Source organism: Glycine soja, chromosome 2 (genome assembly GCF_004193775.1).
Source record: "Glycine soja cultivar W05 chromosome 2, ASM419377v2, whole genome shotgun sequence".
In the NCBI taxonomy this organism is placed as follows: Eukaryota; Viridiplantae; Streptophyta; class Magnoliopsida; order Fabales; family Fabaceae; genus Glycine; species Glycine soja.
Window position 1 is genome coordinate 2,628,710 of NC_041003.1, and position 24,085 is coordinate 2,652,794.

Sequence of the window (24,085 nt, forward strand, 5' to 3'; positions counted from 1 at the left end):
AATGAATTTCGGAGGTAAAGTTAATATCTTTCTTTCAAAATGTAGGTGATACGTTATTATCAAATTAGATTTCATGTGGTTTCTAGAATAAGTACTGTGCATGTGTTTTTCGGTGCGGCACGTGTTACGGCTCTATACAAATTGCCTTTCGTCACTGCCCGTTGAAGTAAATTTTTATAATGGCATATTCTTAATTTGTCTTTGAGAAATACACATTAGTCTGCAAGCAAAAATAAAAATAGGAATAATACGTTAGTCATTAAAAATGAAAAACACATCACCGTTTCAAGAAACTAGTTCACTACCCGGCAGACGCATGGGTAAATTATAAAATTAAAAGTATAATATAATTATATCCATTTAGTTATAACATTGTAGAATTTAGTAAATGAAAACTAAAATTAATATAAGAGGAAAGGTTAAAACTAGAACACATTTTACATGTTGCTAAATTTTTATGAACCAGAGTTAAAAATCAATTGTAATTATATATAGCATAACTTATCATTTAAAGTTGTAAAAACTCTAAAAATAAAACATAAGTTAGGCTTGAAAAGAAAGAAATGAAAATTAAATGTAATAAAATTGGAATATAAAATATATTTTATATAATAAATTGTTTATCCACAAAATGATAAGTTCATATTATTTTTCACAAAATACACCACCAAGAGTTATAAACAAAAATTTACATATATAGTATAATATAAGAAACTTAAATTATAAACAAATCTAAAATAAAATAAAGTTAGATGTTGCATATTGGAACTCAAATATAATTTGCATTCCAACTTTTAACTTTTGTGATTATGCAAAAGTGTTACATCCACAATCATTTTTTACAAACTTTCTTCAATGATTGTAAACAATCTTGCATTCCGTAATTCTTTCCAAATTCATATGAGTGAATCCTGCACCTTTCATAAATGAGTACATGATATTTAATACATCATAAAATTAACATTAAATTCATTTTAGATCTGTATATGATTTTAAAATTTGACAGATAAAGGTGTTTTGTATTTGATTATATACAATGTTGAGTTACTTACCAAATTGTTACAAGTCACTTTATACTCATTCAACAAGACTTTAAAGGTGACTGAGTTAGAAATTTGGTGATACAAGGAATGCCATTTAGGACAAGCTTTTAGTTTAGAGGTGTTTTTGAACATGGTCAGGAAGAAAACATTTTATCCAAAATGAATCATGGTTACTTGATGATTTTCTTTGAGTCCATATAAATCTTTGAATTTTGTCCATCTAGTCACTATAGTTGGGTTCACCATATCTTGATTGTACGTAAAATAGTGCATATTGTCATTATTGTTTAGCAGATGTCAAATATACTCTAGTTGATCTCTTACATCAAAGGTCCTACTCACTTCACCATAAGACTACATTTAAAGTAAACTAATATAAGAGATCATTATTGTTCAGCTTATTTGAGAATAGTCTTAAAATTTTTAACATGATCTTTTAATATGAACTGTGTTAAACATTTTCTATGATTTTCTATTAATCTGCATCATTATCTTAGTCATTTCATTTCAATTCTTTTGATCTTTATTCATTATTTTTAAACTTCATTTACAATATAAAAGTTACTATTATTAAATAGTAAAACATTGCATAATTTGAAAATGAAAAGCGCATTACCATCTTAAAAAATTGCAACTGTTGGCCATATTTATCCTTTTAGGTATTACGTAGTAGATACATAGAGATTAAAAATAAGTAGTACGACAAACATTTAATTTCTTATTGTTCAAGGTGAGGTTTCTGGCGGTTTGCGTAATTTGAAAATATAATCTTTTTATAATTCAATTTATTACCCACGTTGTCTAAATTTCTTCTATTTGCGTTGAGCCCTTGAATTTGTCAATTTATCATAATATCAATATCAAAAGCTTTTTTGTGCTTTAGTTTGCTCCTCTTTTGTGACATTTGCTTTTATAATATTAGTTTCTGAATTTGAATCACTTTGTTTTAATTTTTTTAAAATTATATTCTTATTATTCCCTAATTTTTAAATATTTTACACACATTAATATTATAAATAAGAAAAAATAAAAGTAGAAGTATTACGAAGGAGTTTAAAATTAATATGAACAAGAATATATATATATATATATATATATATATATATATATATATATATATATATTTATTTATTTATTTATTTAATTTATGTGTAATATTATTAAATAAACTAATAAAAGTGGATTTTTTTTTTTACACTGATAAGATTCCTTTAACAGTTCATGCATGGGATGAGTGAGTACTGTGAGCAGCCATTGTACCCAAAAAAATGACCTGGACCTTGAGAAGGCGAGCTGTGTATCAGCTCTAACACAAGCTAACTGTAACAAATAGTTTTTCCACACCTAACAATCTAGTCTCATTTTTGACAGTTTCTGACAAATGTTACACTTTGCTTGGGATACTGCTTTTTAACCTAAACTAGTCTATGGTTAAATCCTATTTGAATTTCGTTGAAAGGAGGAACATATTGATGCCAACAAGCCAAACTTATCTTAAAGTGTCTTGGGGAAACTCTAAGAAGCAATTCTCTTGAGTTGTTAAAATATTATTTAATAGTTTATGATACTTTTCCATGCTAGCTATATATTTCATTATTTTTATTGATTTAATTATGCTACTTAATTAATTTTTTTACTCAATTCACTGATTCAAAAGATTTAAATAAACTTCACAACTTATCTCACGCTTTTAAATTTATGGACAATACAATTCTTTTTGAGCCTCAAAAAATAAAAACTACTTTTATTTATCCTATAGCAACCGTTATTGTTCTTACGTAGCAAAATAGAATGCTCTCCAACGTTATTGTGTGCTGCTCTGTAGACTTTATTATAAAGTTGCTAAATGTAAAAGCAGCTCCAAAATGCCCTTGTATGTTGCTTTTAGGCTTTTAGCCCTTACATGAGTCAAGTTGGATTTCATGAAGTTCTTCACATGTACTACCTTCATTCACAATATTTCTGATGTCACTTTACGCATAATATCACTACAAATTTAAGTCCAAATACTTTAGAACATGAACTACTTGATCTATTGAAGATAGAGGTTTGAGTGGTTTCAGCCTCTTAGAGTTGAGACTCTTTAAGTCAGAAACAGAATCAAGGTTGAATCTTCTTGGTTGTCGCATTAACTTTTAATGTTCATCCTAGTGCGTTTTGAATGATGTACCAGTATTAAAAAGACATCTCAACTAAACATGTTCTTTCTCCGAAGTAACGTATTTTTGTCGTTTGATATCACATGACTACATTATCATATTACACTATTGTATATAGTTTTTCCTTAGTCAGTTTTGGCATTATATAATGTCCCATAAAAAATTATAATTAGTAACCCCACTTTGGATTTGTCCAAAAGCAAGGGCAATACCCAATGGCGGGAGAGCAAGGTTTTTTTTTTTAAAAAAAATGTTTAATAGACCCTCATTACCCTATTCAATACCTAAAAAGAGAAATAAAAATATAAATATGATAGAGTTTGTGATATAAAAAAAAAAAGAAAGATGAAAATAAATAAAAAATATTGATGAAGTGCTTAAAACTATAAAAAATATTTATGCATGTATCATTATTATTTTTAGGATGTAGGGACCACGATTTGATATTCTCAAACCAACGTGTAATGAAATGAAATTAGCTAAAATCAATCCATCACACCCAACAACGTACCCACCCACTTAGCCACCATAACCCAATTCTCCACCCTCATGGCCTCTTTTTATTCCACATGTTAGGATATATAGTGAAATTCTATATGACAGCATGTCTACTTGAAATTCTCCTCCTAAAGCAAGAAAAAAGAGAGTTTAATTAATAAGCATGGAATTAGAGAAAAAGGAGTGGGAAATTGATGAGCATGAGAGTCTTATTGGTGGAAGAAGTCAACCAATGGAAGATCTAGTTAGAGACAATGGAATAAAACACAATCTAATGATTTTTCTAAATTGTCACAAAAACAACAAAGTGTGGGGCCAACTATAACAACTGTCCAACGCAATGCTGCGTTTGTTTGTAGAATAATGTTATAGTCGATGACTTGTTTCACCTGAAAAATATTATGTTTTTATAAAATATAGGCTTTGCCTGCTCTAAGAAGATATGCCCAGATCTTGAGGAAGACTCTTATTAGTATATATGCTTACATCATTGCCCACTTCTTTTATTCCTTTTTTTTAGCTTCTACTCTTTCCTTTCTTTGTATATATTACAAGAGCATTTATAAAACATGGCCAAGAAAAACATTTTATAAGGGTCTTTTTAATGTGATTGTGGGTGTGGTGGAGGGATAATTACCGATTAAAGAAGCTTTGTTTAGTGCTGAATAATTACATTACATTTCTATACAGATGTCGGCATTTTATGAATTAAGAACATCAATTGAATTAACTCTAGAAAATGGGCCTCGGCTATGTATGGCTTAGCATCCATTACAGTAATATTCATTAGGCAATCTTCATAATATATGATTAGTCTAGCCTAGCCTAGGTTGAGGACAATACATGAAGCAATAAAGTCATTGGCTGGTCAGTAAAATAATTAGATATGCATTTTAGTACTGTAGTAGATATGTTATAAAGTTAGTGCCTCCTCTTTCTTTGACTTTTTGCAGCTACAGTTGTTTAATAACTTTAATCATGCCCTAAGCTTGGAATATGTCTCCTTTTTAATAAGGGAGAGAAAGCCAAGTGGAAACTAATAATATTATTAAGTGTTTATAGACTATCTGATTCCACCTTAAATAAATAGTAAACTACAGTGAATCCTCTTTGATTGAGAAGTTTGAGGTGTATCTACTACAATTGCCAAAAAGAGTTTTTCTTTATTAACAAAACATTATTACATGAGAGATGGCTTTCTCTTAATCTGACTTTTCTTTTTAATCTTTTATTGTATTGACCATGGGATACCCCTTGTGCTGTCCATGTACTATAAAACTAGTTATTTTAATAGATACAATGCATACTGGGGACTTAAGAGTTTACTATAAAAGGAATAGAAGCCTAACAACTAATCACTGCATTAATTTCCCACCGCAAAATTTTTATATTTCTTTCCCCACAATTAGAGAGATCATCATGGAAAAGGATATCATTGATCTTTCTCCAACATGGGATTGTGACAATGGCAATTCCACTGAGAAAAGGCTCAGGCTATTTGGCTTTGAGCTAAACCCTTCATCAAAAGAGGGTTGTGCCAAAGAATCTGGTGAAGGAGATGAAAGTGTGAACTCCTCTAACTCAGCTTCTTCTGGAGGAGACAAAACTGTGCAAGAGAAAACATCAGCCAAAGACCCTGATGAGAGAAAATTTGAGTGCCAATATTGTTACAAGGAATTTGCAAACTCCCAAGCCCTAGGGGGGCACCAAAATGCTCACAAGAAAGAGAGAATGAAGAAGAAGAGGTTGCAGCTTCAATCCATAAACCGTTACCTACAACACCCTTTCCAAAGCAACCATGGCTTTGCTTACCCTTCTGATACTCCTTGGTTCTATGACCCCTCTACCTATAATAATAACTCTGAGTTCACCCTTTGTGAAGAACCTCAGATTAGCTTCAATTCAAATAGCGTTTTGGATTCCAATTTTTCTAATGATCAGAAAACTAGTTGGTATTCTCTTGCATCTCACCCTTCTAATATCCAACAAGATACTTGCATGTTTACTTTCTCATCCAATGCAAGTAATAATAATAATAGTCCTTTCATATTCAAGCCTTGCCATTTCCCTGCTTCAAATCAGAACCATAATAAAACCCTAGATCTTCAACTAGGTCTCAACTTGGAGTCAAATACAAGAAGTTCTCTAAGAAGGATGTAATTTAGTATATACAGGATATATAGGTTAAATTAACAGTTTCCATGTTTCTCCTTGAATTATTTTAATGTATCAATTCTTAAACATTGGGAAAAGGGAATGAGAAAAAGAGAAGAAAAAAAATTCACAATTCATTAGTTAGTTGGCCTTGGTCACTGCAGAGCCAAGAAGAGTCTGACAATGATCACCATTCAGAATTTAGACAACATGTACAATTCATATGATGTATTAATTTATTATAGCATGTTGTAGCCATTTGATACTACATAACTTTTTTCAGTACATATAAGGTGCTTAGATAACAACGTTCTCTTTCATTTCAGTTATCTATTTCTGTGTAAGACACCAATTCATGAGTTTAATTTGAAGTGTCATGGTAAAGTTTTACTTTGTTAAAAAAAAAAAATCATCATATGATTTTAGGATAATTATTATAAAAATTAAATGATATATAATAATTTATAGTTGAATCACACTACAAAAATCCTTCACAATGTCAGTTTACACACTATTTATTCAATTTATTATATTCATATAATAGAATCATGTACAAACACAGATGGATTGAGAGAAGAGATTATATAAATTTGGGAGGGTAAATTTACCTATCTAAAGGCCTAGTTGTAATGTTGCATGTCAAGGAAATGAAGTAAACTCCAGAGGGAACCTGAATGGGGCATGCAGAATGAAATTATTATAAGGCTGTCAAATTCGAAAACTATGTAAATTTCAAGCTGGAATATGGTCGTAAAAACTTTGGTTTCTCCATTACTGTAGTTCGATGAGGTATAGGAAGATGATAAAGACTAATATAATTGTAATAACAATATTGGTTTTTTATCTGAAAATGTTTTTCTATTTGGTGACAAGGTAATTGTATCATTACCTATGTCCTAATCTCGTCTTATTTAACTTATAATTTCCCCATGTGTAATTTCTTGTACAACTAAAGTTCACCAATGAATGAAATTAATTAAATTCCTCAATCCAGTGTTTTGACTTTTGGAACAAGTGTGAATCTCAATCTCTTACAACAAACCGTAAATATGTACACAACAAGAGTTGGCTTACAAGTGGGGACAAACATATGTGTTAATATTTGAACATCAAATTGTAACTTGGGAAAAATATCCAACCTTTTTATTAGTGTCTTAAACGTTGTAATTCTCTAAAGGGTTTTTTTTTTCTTTTTTTCTGACTGATTCTCTAAAGGGGTTTTGCTAGCCAACGTCCAAGCAAACTAGTTAATAAATCAATAAATAAAAAGATTATATTACGTTAAGGTACATTATAAATTACGGTAGTTATAAGTGACTTATTAATAGCATGTTTTACCAAAAAAAACTGTTGATTTTTCTTTTCTGGTAAATAATTTGAAGGTACTAAATAGCATTATCCTTTATTAAAGAAACTAACATTAAATTCCTATTTTAGAAGATTAAAAAATGATGTTATTTTTTACGAAGATTTAAAATGTTGTTACAACAACCCCTTTGAAATTCTTACCCTATTTATACAAGTCGATCAAGTCATCAGGAGGTATAACTCCGTAACTTTCTTCATTTTTTTTTATTTTTTAATCAACTTTCATCATCATCTATCACAATTCGTAGTAAATTAGTGCTTTACTTGTAATCAAAGACTTAGAACCCTCACTTTAAAAAAAGAAGACTTAGAATCCTACTAGGTTAATTGCACTCCATTGTGATCAAAGATGATCAGCTTCACTATCATGTCGCCCAGAGGAGATTAAATTCACTCCATTATAACTACTTCCATTAACTTTGATCAATATTTTGAAAAATATATGATAAATTAGATACTTAAAATCGCTTAGAATTGTCCAAATTTATAGTGAGTTTTATAAGAATACATGCTAATCAAGTTATTTATATAGTAATAACTGGGACATAACAATCATTTTTTTTAGCATATACTCAATTATATTCTTACTTTTATTTTGAATGAAATGCAATAAATTTGTTTTACGAAAAAAATGTTTTAGTAGTTTTACTGTTAATTTGACTTTCCTGTTTTTGATAGACTTAAGTATCATTTTCTTTTTGTCATGGTTCTTATCACCATCTAACCTATATTGGCTTCTCCTTTTTCCTTACCATATCTCTTCCGTTTTTAATCTCTTAATATTTTAATGGTTCCTCCATCTCCCCGTTCATCATCAATTAACTATCACCAACAAAAGTGCAATCGGGGCTATATATATATATATATATATATATATATATATATCAGTCAGGGTATATAGGTGGAGCAATTTAACGAGATGCCTTGTTTTGAGGTTCCATGTGCCACTAGAACATGAAACCAAGTCTAAGGTTTCACTGTAGAATTTGATTTGATTAATATGGCAGCATTTATATATGTTTGTTACAGAACAAACCTAACCTAGTGACCTATTAAATCGTTGATTAAGTCAGTCAGCATTTTAATTAAATACTAAGACGCTCTCCTAACTCTTATCTATATAAATTGATTTTTAATTATAAATTAACACATCACAATCACATATGATAAAAATATCTGTTTATATCACGCACATTTTTATTGTCAAACACTAGAAGACGAAATAAAGCTTCTTTTTAATTATCATTCTTTAATTAATCCTTTGTGTAACCAGCCGCCGGACACATGCTTGAATGGCATTATTTCTTAATATTCATTAGTTTATGATTAATTAAAGAATTTTAAATTGAAGATCTTGGAGATTCGGGGAGAAAAAAAAAGTCAATAATGTCCATTCTTTTTCTAATAATACTGCAATACTGGATACTCGAATTTAATTTATATCAGAAAATTTTGCACCTGGGTTAATTAAAAAACAATTGCTTGACTGCACAGGATTTTTTTTTTCTTTGGGGGTAGGGGGTGGTAGACTGCACAGTTGTTTATTAATAATATTTCAAAGCACAACAAGTCTTCAACAATACTATTATATAAATGCAAAAATGTCTTAACTCCCTTCTTTGTAATAATATTTTATTTTATTACTTATAGATTAAAATGAATATGCACAACGTCTGAAAAGTCCTCGTATTACAATTTCTTACTATATATATACTTTTGAAAAGAATTTTGAAAATAATGTAGATATTCTTCTTTTTTCATTTTCTTTAGTTTTACTAAAATATCATTCGCGTGATATAGTATAATATTTCTACAAGATGAAAAAGCCTAAACTGAAAATCAAAATGGGTTGCAGTTACCGTACAAGCAACTGTTTAGATTTATAGTTCAATTAAACTTGAGTAGTCTTTAATTAGTCCAATTATATGTATTAACATACAACATTACAAAAGTTAGTCTTCGGCATGTGGTTGTAATGATAATATTTTGAAAAAAAATTAATTAAAATATTGACAGAATTAAAGTTTTTTATTATCATCCTATTATAAATTGTTATATGTTATAAATCTTTTGGCTCTAATAATAATAATTTTAAAATTTATATTTAGAATAATTTGTGATAAATTAATAGTATTTTTTATTTACATACATGAAAACTGAACTCTTTTTTTATTAATTCGTTATATATGATTAAATGAGTTATATATATATATATATATATATATATATATATATATTATTTCTCCATCAATATTAGTTGTTAATTAGTTTTTATTAGAATGTTAGTGTTTATTTTTTATAATATATATAACTTATTTATAAGCTAATTAATATTTTTAGTGTATATATATTAGCGTGAGTTCATGATTAAAAACTGTGTTGATGACACATTTAGTTTTCTCAGTTCAGAGGAGGAACTAGTCTACTATCAGAAATGTATGAAAAGTCCTATCATCTAGAAAAATAAATGGGTGCATGCATATATATTAACCTTTCACTCATTTTTCTTCTTCTTATAGTAAGAATATTCTCGTGTTATGTTTTGTATTAAGTAATATTAAATTGCTCTCGATAATGTACACTTCTAAATTTAGACCCCTATATATGCACAGCGCAATTAATTTTACCTAAATACATACTCATGACCGCTTTCAAGTTTTGATGCATGGTCGTAAAAAATGCTTCCAAAGACTTAGACATGGCCATGCGGATCGGGTGTCCCCATTACGTTTTACATATATAAACATGTGTCTACAAAAATTATTAAAAAAAGAATATTAAATTATATAAAAATTCTAAAATAAAATTAATTAATAATAAAAATTCTAGATATTTTAATTAAATTATACAAAAATTTTAAAAATATTAAGTGGTGGAACGGATCCAGGTTCGCGGGTGATGTAATAATCTCATACTCATACCCGACTTTTGATTATTAGAAAAAACTTGAACCAATCAACTCAGATATTATCCGTTAAAATTAAAACGGATTCGATCAGATACTCACGGATACAAGATACTCACGGATACAGGTTTTCGTTTATTCAAAGTATTGTTTCTTTGGGAACTCTGTTTTCTCTCTTTTTTAACCTTTTTTTTAATTCTAAACGTTTAGAGTTTGGACAAATGAAACGGGTCAAAGTTGTCTTTGTAAATTAAATATTTATGCTGGGTCGCGACGGAATTAATTCGTGGATTCTCTTTTCATAATATAAACCACTTATCTAGATGGACGAGGTCCCAAGTGTCACTAAATTATAGACATATCCAAGCATATTTTTTATTTATCTATTGGCTATATATATATATATATATATATATATATATATATATATATATATAATTAAACAAGTTATATCTTAAGTGTTTTTCAAATAATCTTAATAATAACTTATTAACATATTCTATCTAAAGCATAAGTTGAATATACGTTAACAAATCATTATATATAAACAATTTTTATTATTGGAGTATTTTCTGGTAAATAACTCTATTTTATACTTTCTTTGAATTATTCTCTTCCTAACTACAGTTAGGGTGGCTTTTAAAAAAATAAATCCATTAAGTTGCTTTCCAATTATAGTCACATTTTTTTACGAATTGTTTCCCACCTCATCATTCTAGACCCTTTTTAAGATTTTAAAAAAATACATAATATAATAAAAATCAACTTGATTAGGAGTATTAATAATCCACTAAACTATTGTGTAAAATATATATAGCGTTAGTCGGTCCAATGAAGCCCTCGTCATTTGATTGGTCGTAATTGGAATGGTGCCCAAATTAATATTGATTCCTTGATGGCTTTACTAATCATTCATATTTGAATCCTAACTTCTAACTAAAATATATGTTATTAATTTATCTTATGGGAAGCACTCCCCTTCCATGCCAGTTCTAAGCAATTATTTTATTGATTCTTATATGTTTATCTTTGTCTGCATTTGTTGTAAATACTAATCCAAGAACACATGGCATATGTATCCTTAAAAAATGGAAAAGAAAATGAGGTTTGGAAATAAAATTCTTTCGTGAATAGAGTACAATGTACGTATTATAGGATAATTATGAGAATCTTTATCTACAAAGAAAAACCATTCAAGGGAGAAGTAAGACAAAAACAAAGTGGCGTACCTGGTTAAGTATATTTTGATAATTCACTTGAATAATTATAATATAATATTCATAGTTCTCAATATTATTGCAGAATAAAGCTATTGTATATAATTGTAGACCAATTATATTTCCTAAGCTATCCTACTACGATGGTCATCGTCGATTATTTTTTATATGAATATATACGAGTGTCTTTGAGGGATTAATGTAATTATATCTTAAATCTTTTATCTAATTTCTTATTGAGATATTATTTAATAAATATGATTGTGTTAAGAAATAAAAAATTATTAAATATGATAGTATATCACTAATCATGTATTTTTTGTATATAATGCATTAAAATTATATCTATTTTAATTTTAATACTCAATCAGTTCGAGACTCTTTTGAATGAAAATGAGGTTTTGTATTATTATTAGTATTCGTATGTTGTAACAAAAAATATTAGTATTAGCATGCACAAATTGAATTGACAAATTCAGGCTCAGTTTTGATTTACAAAAAGAATATAATATGACTCAATGCAAGCTAGAATGGTTTTTTCCTTCTTTTTTTCTCAATAAATAACGCCTTCTGTTTCAATGTTTTATCACAATTTTTAATCAATTTGTATATAATAACAGGATAGGCTGGATAGCTGATAAAAAAAATAATAACATGATAGAATAAAATATGATGAAGTGCATGTACTTTTAGTTTATTAACATACTTGAAATATTGAAATAACTAATGACTTTGTAGTTTAATTACTAATACATGTGTGTGCTTTTAAGATTTGGAGAGATATGCACGACTCGAGTTTAAAAATTAATGCATGTACATTAAAGCGTATTACATCTTTTCCTTACTTTTTTATTCCTACATAATTTTTGGGTGAATATATGGGGGAAATCCCAAGAACACGGATATTTATTTCCTGCATTCTTACTATTGAATTCAGCATTTCTCATTGTATTTCAGAGATTTTATTCTGTAATGTAATTTTATATTTCGTAATGGACATTTTCAAATGCAATGGAATGTATAAGATATAAATAAGAAAATGCAAGATTCAAATGCCAGCAATAAATTATACTTTTTTTTTCTTACTACTTTCCTGATTTTTAATATCCAACTGAAAGGGCTACAGACCCATTAACATTCGCATTTGGACTTGTAACTGCTAGCCCAGATTCGATTTGGACTTTATTGGAGCCCGAATATTCTTATTAAACTATGAAAATGAGTTAAAAAAAATAGTAGAGAAATATTTATGAGCAACCAAAAATGGGTGTTTTAACTCTCAATTAAGATATATTTAAGACTAAAGAAAGGCACATAATAAAATAAAGCGAGACTTTGTCTAAGTGTACGCTTAAGGATATTAGCCTTTCCAAATGAACTTAGGGTATGTTTAAGTAAGTTTATTCGGATCAAAATACTTTTAGGATAAAATAAATAAAATAAATTTTTCGTAAATTAAAACTAACTTTTGCATAAGTTAATTTTTTGAAATTCTCTCATAATTTATTTAAAAAATAAGTAAGTTTCTACAAATTAGTATTTGCATAAATTAATTTCAATTTATAGAAAAACTTATTCCATGCATTTTTTTCTTTTAATTTTTTTTAATAAAAGTACTTTTTAGATAGACATACCTAAAAAAACTCTTAATCCAAATAATTTGATACTGCAACAGTCATTGATTCATTCTAGTTAAACTTTTATCGACTTTAGCATTAAAATGTGTTTTGTAGGTATTGATCCATTTCACAGAGCCTGGTCCATATTGGAGAGCTTCTTACCATCTAAAGACTTCTAAGCTTATCTTACTCAACTACATTCCAATTTGTATCTGTCTTTGGTTGCTCCCTATTAAGAAATCATCTCGGACACGTGACTCAGCCCATCATTTGTCAAAATTGTATTCTTCCACCTTATAAGCAAAGGATAATTCTGAAGAGTACAATATCAAATGCTCGAGTGATGACTCTTTCAATCTATATCTTTTATAAAATGGATATTAATCAAGGTGTTGCTTCCTTGTCTCTTGGATGTGATAGCTTATGGAAGAGAGGATTTTAATGCTTCTCTAGGTAGCTAGTAGCATTCTGAATAAAATCTCCAATATTTTGAAGTTAAAAAAACATTTTTTGATGTCAAAAGCACACATGTCTCGTACGTTAATTCCAAAACATCTTAGTTGAATTGAAAGATATTCAAATCCTCCTTTATAATTTAGGGAACTGTTCGATGTGTTGAAACTTGAAAGTCAAAAGTGAACGGCATCGTTCCCTCCATAAGCTAGTTTATAGATTGAAATCTCCCTTTCATTTAATTTATTTCCAAAACATCAACACATATCATTCATTTTTTTTTTTATTTTCATTTTCTGACATATAGTTTTATTTATTCATTTTACTTGTTTAATGCATAATAGTTGGGATGAAATTGCGCAAGTTATCCAGATAAAGCTTTAAATTTAATTAGAAAAACAACAAAAAAAGAAGATATTATACTTAATCAAAAGAGCAAAGTTTTAAAAACGTAGGCCTTGTGTGTTCAATGTTTTCAAAATTAATTTTTCATTTTCTAAAATTTGTCTGTTCTTTGAGCATATTTTAAAGTATCTATTCTCTGAGCACATTTCTGTTTTGTAAACATTTGTTTCCTGAGAACTTGAACAAAGCACTTAAAGAGTACTACGAAGAAGATAAAAACAATATCCCTTAGTTGTTTTTGCTTTTTTGTTTAAAAATCATTTTTTAAAAATAATTTGCAAAAAAAAAAGTGTAGATTGTGAATGAGAAATTTATTGCTGAGTATTACGGAATTATTTTAAAAAATATATTTTCAAAACAAAAAATGAGAAGGGAATTAAACATCCACTTATTTTTCTCATTTTTAACACATTAATAAATTTTAAATAAAAAAGTATTTATAAGTATTTTTAATAATGGAGATTTATTAATGTGTCAAAAATATACATTATATATAAAAGTAAAATTAATTGATGAAAACATTTTTATAATTAATATACCTAATTAATGAAAACTTTAAATGAACAATGATTTTTTATTGATGAAAGTTAAGATTCATAAAAGATATACTTACATTTGTGTGTATGTATGGCGTTTAGAGAGGAGCACAAATAATGAAACTGGTGAGGTTTCTTGCGAAGAAGATCATTAGAGCAAAGAAACAAGAAATTTAAAGTTACTAATAAATGGTCGTGATGATTCGGACATGGAGAAGAGAGGCTATTTTAGGGGTTGACGGAAAACCCTTAAACAACTTTTTCTACATTGAGGTTCTTACTTCTTACTGGTTTATCCTTGGTCATGAGTTTCTTCAAACTTGAAACTATTATGAGGGATCGAGAAGTTTAGCGAAAACGATGGTGGGGATTGCAAATTAATGCGTGTGTTGAGAATTCTGGTTCAGATTACAGAAGAAGAGGAAGACTTGCCCATATATTAAGGCTTAAGTCACTGCGCTAATTACTAATTGTAGATCAAGACTTCTTTCTTGGCTTCTTGCCTAACGCGCACGTAAGATATGGCAAAATCATGGTTTTTTTTTCTTTTTATGAAAATAAAATATCTCTATAGTTAAAAATTATGAAACTAACTCAAAACATAGAGATCATTAAAGTGGATTTTAGTCTCTCAGCAAAGCTTTTTCTGTACACATGACCTCCCAATCTTGTTAGCATATTTAAGGAACTTAATTATCTATATGTTTAACATTATTGTTAAATCATGTGCATGTTAATTAATTAGTACTTTTAATGCCCATCGGTCAACACACAAGCCTGAGTTTTAGAAAATTAAATAACATAAATATTATTATTATTGAAAAGAATTAAGACTCAATTTGAATAAAAAAAATTACATTAATAATAATAAAGAAATCAAAACTATATTTAAACCTAAAAGTTTGTAACCAAAAAACAAAAAACTAAAAGTTAATACGTAATATAAATATAAATACGTACGGTAAGAATAATTTTATGTATCATATATTTCTGTTAAATTTAATTTAAGTGTATTGTAATAAAATTCCATTAAAAAAATTCCATTTTGTGACTTGTATGCCGACACTAGGAAGATTGCCATTGAGTTCACATTCGTAGTTACTAGAAAGTTAAGTACTATAATTGTTGTTTCCTTTGTCGTTTGGGGAAGACAATTGGTACGTGCTACTTTCATGGTGTATGCTACCTCGTTTGTTTGTGGAGGTAAGGGCACATGTCTTATCGTGGTCCATTTATTTGGGGAAATGTGGGGATTTTGACACATGATCTTCTCGATCTAGAATATGTTTGGTTTAATTTTTATTTTATTAATAGATAGATTTTTGTATCCGAGTTAGGCTTCAAAGAAGGATTAATTGCTTATAAAATGACAAATCACAAATCTAATACTACTGTTAAGAGATATATTATTCGCACACATTTAATGTCTAATCAATTTTTGAGATCAAAAAATAATATTTTTTGTTTTTTCCAAGTTCAAATTCCTTACTGATATCACAAAACTTTGTAACACAAAATCAATGTCAGGTAAATATTTGAAAATTAAATTAATAATTTATCAAAAAATAATCTTCAAGTAGCATTTTATAATTATAGATAAAAGAGCATGCATTTCTTTAATCTAAACAGGTCACGAGCTTCTTATATCCATCTGATGACAATTTGAAGCTTCTAATATTTTCTAGTCTGTTTCTGCTTCATGCTTTGGGAATTGGATGGTTTTGCTCATTTCTTTGCTAGAAATTTAGCATGTCCTAAGAAATGTTGGTTAGCATGTTGCTTTAATCCGAAGAAAAAGTTATCTGGAACTAGTTAATTATAATGTATTTTTTGTTTGTCAATTCACTGATAGAACTTAATCTCGTGTCTAGAGAGGGTAATTGATATATATATATATATATATATATATATATATATATATATATATATAACATGAAAAGGGGTGGGATGGATGTGTACTCAGAAGTACAAGCTGCTATTTGGGTAAAGTTCTTTTGATTTGCACAAGAGTTTTCTTAAGTTGCTTTTAGAATTCAGCAACTTGGCCCACAAGGTGGAAAACATAGTCAACGGAACCATGTTTAAGGAAGGAACATCGATCATTGTCTCTCTTACTTCAGTAGATAACACAACGGGTTATAAAGACAAAGGAAATAAGGAACGCAAGTTATTATTTCTAAACACGTGGGAAAATATGGTGGAAGTTATGGAGATTAATAGAACCCTCTACGATTCTGAAGAAGTGAAAAACCAAAGTCCTTAATTTGCCTTCAACTAGACTGTTTACAGGACAATATTTTTGCACACTCTACTTGTGCATATGTTCTTTCTTAAAGTAATTAAGATCTAAGGATATGTAACCAAGGCAAACAAGTTTTTTTATAACATCTGTTTACAAGGAAAAAGGTGAGCTTGTCATGCTTTATTTTTCTTTTTTCTTTTTTTAAGAAAACCACAACACATTCTTTATTAGAGACAATCTTATATGAATTGTGTGAGATCACTTTTGAACAACAAAATTCTTCTTTCAAATAGTTGTCATACCTGTGTCTCAGACTCGAATTCAAAATCATTAGTTGAACTAGAATAATCTGGTGGGCTCGTACTGGCCAATTGATCTACCTATCTTGCCTTATTAATGTCTCATAGAGATAAAGAAAGCGAATGTTCTTTGTGGTGTGTTATTCACAAGAATCATATTTTAGATAATGAAATCAATATCAGCGGGCACAAAGGCAAGCTTATGGCCATTGAGTTCTTGTTGAAGAACTTAATAAAGATTGACACCATGCCTTTTTTTAAAAACAGTAAATCAGAATGTGCTAAAAAAGATAGGAAGCAACATAATTAGGAAAATGTCGGTAACAGATCTAACACCTGAAGATCCCTGTTCTTCGTCCATGTCCATGATCTTATATAATTTCATGGCTTGACTATCCATTTGTTATTAGGATCAATCGAATGTAACAAACTAACAAATTCATTTATTGAGATTCATTTTTGTTGATTATTGAATTTGAAACGTTAACCAACATATATACAAAATGATAAGTGCGATAGAGAAAGTGGATCTCACCATTATTACATAATGCTCCACTTTGTTGAGTTCGTTCACTTTCTGATGCAGTACAACTTTTGTTAAGTATTTTATTGTTTTATTTTTAGTTACGAATGTGCTTTAAGAAATTAAGGTTGTGATGTCCATTTAGGTGACTAATAAGAGAACCGTACATGAGCGTCAAACAAAGAAGATTCCATACTTCCACTAGACTCAAATGGAGCCTACCTCTAAATTATGGGACAATTTTTGTTCTTGCAGTTTTAGCATCTCAAAGTATACTTAATTTTAAGCATAAATATTCATTCAAATCCAAAAAAATAAAAATAAAGTTTAATTTATTCCACCTAATCTCTTCAGTGATTAAGGCTTTCTTTTTACATATTTGTTAATTGAAATATCATTTTCATCATAGTGCATTGTCATTTTAGATAACTTTAATTAAAACATCCATTAGTTAGGTTACTGATTAACTAGTCATGTGGTTGAAAATTTATTAAAATAATAGTTAACGAATTAATGACAGAGATAAGGAGACATCATAATAAAGCCAAATTCACCATAATTAATTATTATTTGTAAACACTCAGGTTGCTTGAATGGACAACTAAATACTTCTTTAAATATTGAATTACGTATTCAAATTTGATTTCAAGTGAATTTATTTCAAAATTTAAGTAGGTTAAACTATTCAAATTAAGCTGTCTTTATTTTATGTTTTCTCTAGATCGATACGAGAAAATGGCAGGCTTTTATATATATATAAAAAAAAAACAGAAAAAATAACAAGTTTTAATCCTTACACAGTTTGCTGTAACAGTTTACCACCGCCAAAATGATTTTTTAGCAATTTTATACTGTTAGAAAGTTATCTCTAACATTGATGACCTAATTTTTATGGACGTGCAAGTACTAAAAGGAGTGGAATGATGTCAAACTGTTAGAAAGTTTTCTCTAATTTGATGGCAGATCAAAATTTATATAATTCATACAATACATAAAATATTTCTTAATTTGAAGTCTATACTGTTTTTTTTAATCACTATAATTAATTTTTTTACTCTTTATGACATCTTAATTTTATAAAAAAAATTATCCAAAATTTACTTACACCTAAATTTTTTTATTTTTTTCAAAAATATATTTTACTGAGATTATACTCAATTAATTCCCCTTGAGTATTTTTCTTTCTTTGTCCTTGAGTTAAGCGTATAAAATGATATCAATTTTTCTTGTCTTTTCATCATAAAATATTTACATAATCAAATAATAATTTTATTAACATGATGTAGGTTTCCTACAATTAAATAAAACATAGGACATGTTTCGATTAAGTTATTTAAAAGAAATGATTATTTATTTTCTAATTTTATTTTATTAAAATGAAAATAAATAATTATATGTTGAATTTAATTTAAATAAAATATGTTGATAGATAAGTTAACTTGATAGAGTGAAACAAGATAGAGTGTTATATTTGACAAATTGTAAGTTTAAGTTTTCATTGATATCTTTGAGGCAAGATAAATGGGACCTCTATAAATCCTCATTGAATATGAAGTCTTTCGTGAATTGAGATAATATTTTCTCCTCCTAAAATGTTCTATAAAAGAAAATAACAAATTCTACCTTGCTTGCATATTTTAAAGGGCATCAATACCCTTAGACCAATAAATTATAAATATATGCACTTGTAATATTCAAATTATAGGTAACATGAAACTAATAATATGACTCATTGTTTTGGATCTTGTTATTTTTTTTAATTGCTAAATGATCCATAAGGTTACTTTTATTAGTCATTCTATTTACAGTTATATTTTTCACCTTTAATGATAATTCTTTAAAAAAAAAATGAAACAAACTTTTTTTTTAGAATTATAACATTTAAAACATCATTGAAAATAAATTCTCACTTATTTATAATGTTATTTTAAGTTATATTTGATAAAACTAGCTTATAAATTAGAAGTAAGCTTATATGCTAGGAATTGGAAAGTTAGAAGTAAGCTTATATGCTAACCAATCAATTGAAAGTATTTATAAGATAATAAGTTAAGTTAACTTATAAATATTAAATGACATATTTAATATTACTTCTGATCTTATATATAAATAACAAATAATATTTTTTAATGTTAATTATAAACAATAATGACTATAAAATATGATACAAATCATATCTTTTAATTATGATTGATAAAATTTAATATCTTTTTGTTGGAATTTTGCTGCTATACAATGAAATAATATAATTTTATTTTTTTATTATCAACTTTGGTTTAGTAACCAAATACTTCAACTATAAATCAAAATAAACAATACAATAAATCATTAAAATAAATAGTTTGACATTAAAAAATATTAATGATAAAAGGAATTTCAAATAAAAAAAATTGAGAAAAAATTTAATAACATATAAATTAACTTATTTTTCATAAATTATTTCATCTAAATAGCTTATCAAAATAAATTATTTAAAGAAACTTATCAAAAATAAACTTTTATACCAAACAAAATTATTTTAATGAAAAGAACTTATAAACTTCTAAAAACAAAATCTTACCAAACGAGTAAATCTTGCATATACACAAACCTAACATTGCACACAACCGCTAAAAAAGATGACAACTCATTAATTTTTTTATATAAAAAAAGCATAATTATGAAATCTGAAACAAATGCACGTGACTGTTGAATCTGTCTGAGCATCCTCTCTCTCCTATATATTCCTCACTAAACTTTCCTCTTCACTTGCTTTGCTTCATCTTCAGCAGCACACAACTCCACGTAAACTCTTGGCCTTGAGCTTATTTTTTCCTAAGATCTTGGCTTGATTCGCGGCCAATCCAAAGAAAGTGGTAATCAAACACCTTTAAATGACCAATTACTGAAGTTGAACAGAGTTGGGTGCATGGGACAAATGTTGAGATGAAGAAGAAGCCATGGTCTGTTAGAGTAAGAAAATGCAAAATGACCCACTTGGAATGTTGTAGTGAAGAACAGTAAAGAATAAAACATCATCAAAGCAATGTCCCGTGGTCATTTTCGTTTTTCATATTTATGAAAGGTACCCGTGGTCGTTTTCTCCCTTGTGCGAATGTCGTCGTTCAGGCGTTCACAACCGTATCCGCACTGTAGTTGCAAACTGGACAGGATGATGTTTGCCACCGGTAGGAGAGAGCACCGGAGAAGTAAAAGGGATGAAATGACGGAAAAGGAAATAGCGGCTATGGTTGTAAATTTAATCTTTCTATTTCTCATTTTGAATTTGTTACTCTTACCATTTAATTCACTAATTAATTAAGTATCTCATTTTTTTAAATTCTATTATTTCAGTCTTTAAATCTAAAATTAGACGTTGATAATTACTTACAAATAATCTCATATCCTATTTTGATTGGATAATATTTTAGTACATACTTTTAATCATATGTGATAAAGTTGGCTTAGACCACATTCTAATAGAGGTCTCACCAAATGGCTGCACCCCAGGATAAATATTGCGAATGCTCCTTAATAAACACTAAAACACAAAAAGAAACATAAGAATTATCCCTTAAAAACTAAAAAATGCAAAAGCACCCACTTTTGCGAAAAATACAAAAAAAAATGCAAAATGCAAAAAGAGTCACAAGAATTATCCCTTAAAATAACATGTTAATAGATGTATAAAACTATTTTAACAGTTTATGTAACATCACACTCATTAGCTGTAATATATTTTTTTAAAAAAGATTAGCTGTAATAATTTGGACAATAGTAAATCACAAAATGCGTAGGTTTACTTGACAACACCAACAGAAGCATAAACTTTCAAATATAGCTTTGATGTCATTTCTTAAACCCACAAAAGAAAACTTTTAAGAGTCACCTTTTCAGATTTGCAACCAGTTTGTGCGGTTGTGCCCATAGCAAAACTATATAGCTTCAGTAGCTTGCCTTCTTTAGCATCATCCCAATCATATTTACTCAGTTTACCTTACCAAAGTGGGGACTCCAATAATTTATTACTTATGGTGTCCATCATTGATATATAAGATATCAGATAAATGCTCTCAAAATTGAAGGTCTTTCAAGTCTGTCAAATGCTTAAAAAGTTCCTCCTTCAATTACACCTTGAAAAGGCAAATAAAGAAATAAATTCTCAAAATTGAAGGTCTTTCAAGTCTGTCAAATGCTCAAAAAGTTCCTCCTTCGATTACACCTAGCTTGAAAAGGCAAATAAAGAAATAAATTAATTAAGAATCATAGTAATTAAAAATGGTGAATATCGTTGAGGCCATTCCGAGTCCCACTATACTTATTGTTATCTCAATTGCTTAGCTTTGTAACATTAATTATAGCTATTGCTATTCATTTTTCAGCCATTTCATTACTGGCTTAAGCCTGAAAGTTATATGGTGGAGCAAAATGATTTTGAGTTTTTAACTGCACCGGGTGCGCGCTACGCACCTTCTTTTATGGAACAAGAAACCAATAATTAGGAAAGGTGCTTTTGTTGTAAGAATCGTCATTTAAAAAAAATGAGTTTAGATATCCAATATTATTCTCATATAGTCATATTTAATATAATTCTACAAACAAATGATGAAATATAAATATGTAGCTTCTCATAATATGAGAACGAATGTTAGTATCTTGTAACTTAATTATACTATTTTTATCTTTTAGTTTTGAAACATATATTATAAAAAACTTAAGTACTAGTTACATATGTTTTTGAATTTAGTTAAAAATAGTACTTTTAGTCCAATATTTCTAAAATAGCATTCCTAATTTATATACCTTAAAATAAACACCAGAATTTGATTAAGCGTGATCCAGCTAACTCACCAAGCAAAACCAATCAAATGGGAAATTGAAAGAAATAGTTCACTTGACACCTTAATGTACAAAGTGACTATGCTTGGCAAGAACACCAACCCACGCGTGTATTTCCTTTCTTGAAAATGCTGACACTTTTTTAAGAATCATCGAAAACGAAGAGTTTTGATCGATTGAATTTGATTAGATATTATGTAAAAGTTAATGGATTCAATTTATTTATTTTTATATATGATTGACTATTTTTAAATTAAATACCATCTACTTCAATCAAACACGAATCAATATAGATTATATTATTTTTTTAAAAATTTAACAAAAAAACTTATAAAAATATAAGCTGTTTTAGTTCTTAAATTTTTACAGATGATTTTTTTTTAGTTTTTGACATAATAAATTAATATTTTATGATAATTTTTTATATTTTATGACAGTTTTAATATTTTATGATAGTCTTAAAATACAAATTCAAACTAAACAAATGTTATAATTTAATTTGAGAAATTAATCTATTTTTTTTCAAATTGATTTCAAAAACTTTTAAAATATAAATAAAAATTAATCTTTAATATCAATGCTAGTTCAAACAAGGCTTAATTATTATTTTAGTATCTAAAGTTAAAGTGTGTGTGTTTTTAGTTCCTAACACTGTTTTTTTTTTTTCTGAATTTTGAAAAATTATTCTTTTTAACTTCATAGTAAATTGATACTTTGTAATAAATTTAACTGTCATAAATTAAATTTTATTTTTAGTAACTTGAATTTATATTTTAAAACTGACATAAAATATCAATTTATTATATAAAAAATATTTTTAAATTTTAGGGACTAAAAACACACACATAAATTCAAAAATTAAAACAATAATTAAGCCACAAATGCATGTAAAGTTAAATTTATCATAGTTAAAAGAATATAAAGTTATACTAATTTATATCAATATACAAAAAATACACACTTGAATTAAAAATGTAATGAACTTAAATTCTAAATACACGACTAAATTAATTACCAACCCATGAGAAAAAGATGAATTTGGTCTTAATAAAGTATTTCGTAAATGGTATGAGTATTTTTTTAATCTAATTAAATTTTATGATATAAATAAAATGGTCAGATACAGAGAAAAAAATTGACTGAAAAATATGATGCACAATTGCATTAAATAAATAAATAAATTAAATAGATAAATATCTCAGTTTTATAAAAAATAATATTTTTAAGAATAAATAAATAAATAATTTAAGAATATAAAAAATTACGATTTAAGAGGATAAAATAATGTAAACAATAAAAATTTTAGTTTCTTTAATTTAATTGCTCACAAAAAAAATTCGTTTTCATAATTGTTTAAATTAAATCTCTTATCTCGATATCTCTCCAATAATTTAATAGAAATGTTTTTATATGATCGATTTGTGTATGTATTTGCAAAAAGCAGTATATAAAATATTTAACTTAAAATAAAAAAAAACGTCTTAACAGAAATGGTAGGTGAATTAATTACGTATTGACAAGTAATTGAAAGGCCTTTATGAGAGAAATAGTTGTTTTCTCATAAACAGCTATTTTCTTCAGATCTGTTATTGATGACCACATCCTCCTCCCATCTCTTATCTTCAAAAACAAAAATAAGTAATAATGTTATTATTTATTAAATAATTGCTATTCTATATTAATTCCAATATATTATATGCTTTTAATTGGATGTCCAAAAGTGGAAAGGGACGGTCCAATAAGATCAATGGCAAATTTTCATATAACTTTTATAGAATTTAATTAAAATATCATATACAATGAGTTTATTTTTTTATTGATAATTGCTTTAAAATATATAAATAAT

General features: G+C 27.5%; 1 protein-coding gene across 1 annotated transcript; it reads left to right on the forward strand.

Annotated features, from left to right (window-relative positions):
- The first annotated feature begins 5,041 nt into the window (after positions 1 to 5,041).
- Positions 5,042 to 6,159, forward strand: LOC114379783 (zinc finger protein 5-like). Its single transcript, XM_028338504.1, has one exon. It carries the CDS (start codon positions 5,120 to 5,122, stop codon positions 5,858 to 5,860), a length of 741 nt encoding a protein of 246 aa, XP_028194305.1. The 5' UTR covers positions 5,042 to 5,119; the 3' UTR covers positions 5,861 to 6,159.
- Positions 6,160 to 24,085: the final 17,926 nt, after the last annotated feature.

Bases quoted from the DNA above. Each gene is read 5' to 3' on its own strand.
- LOC114379783 (XM_028338504.1), top strand. From the start codon at position 5,120: ATGGAAAAGGATATCATTGATCTTTCTCCAACATGGGATTGTGACAAT.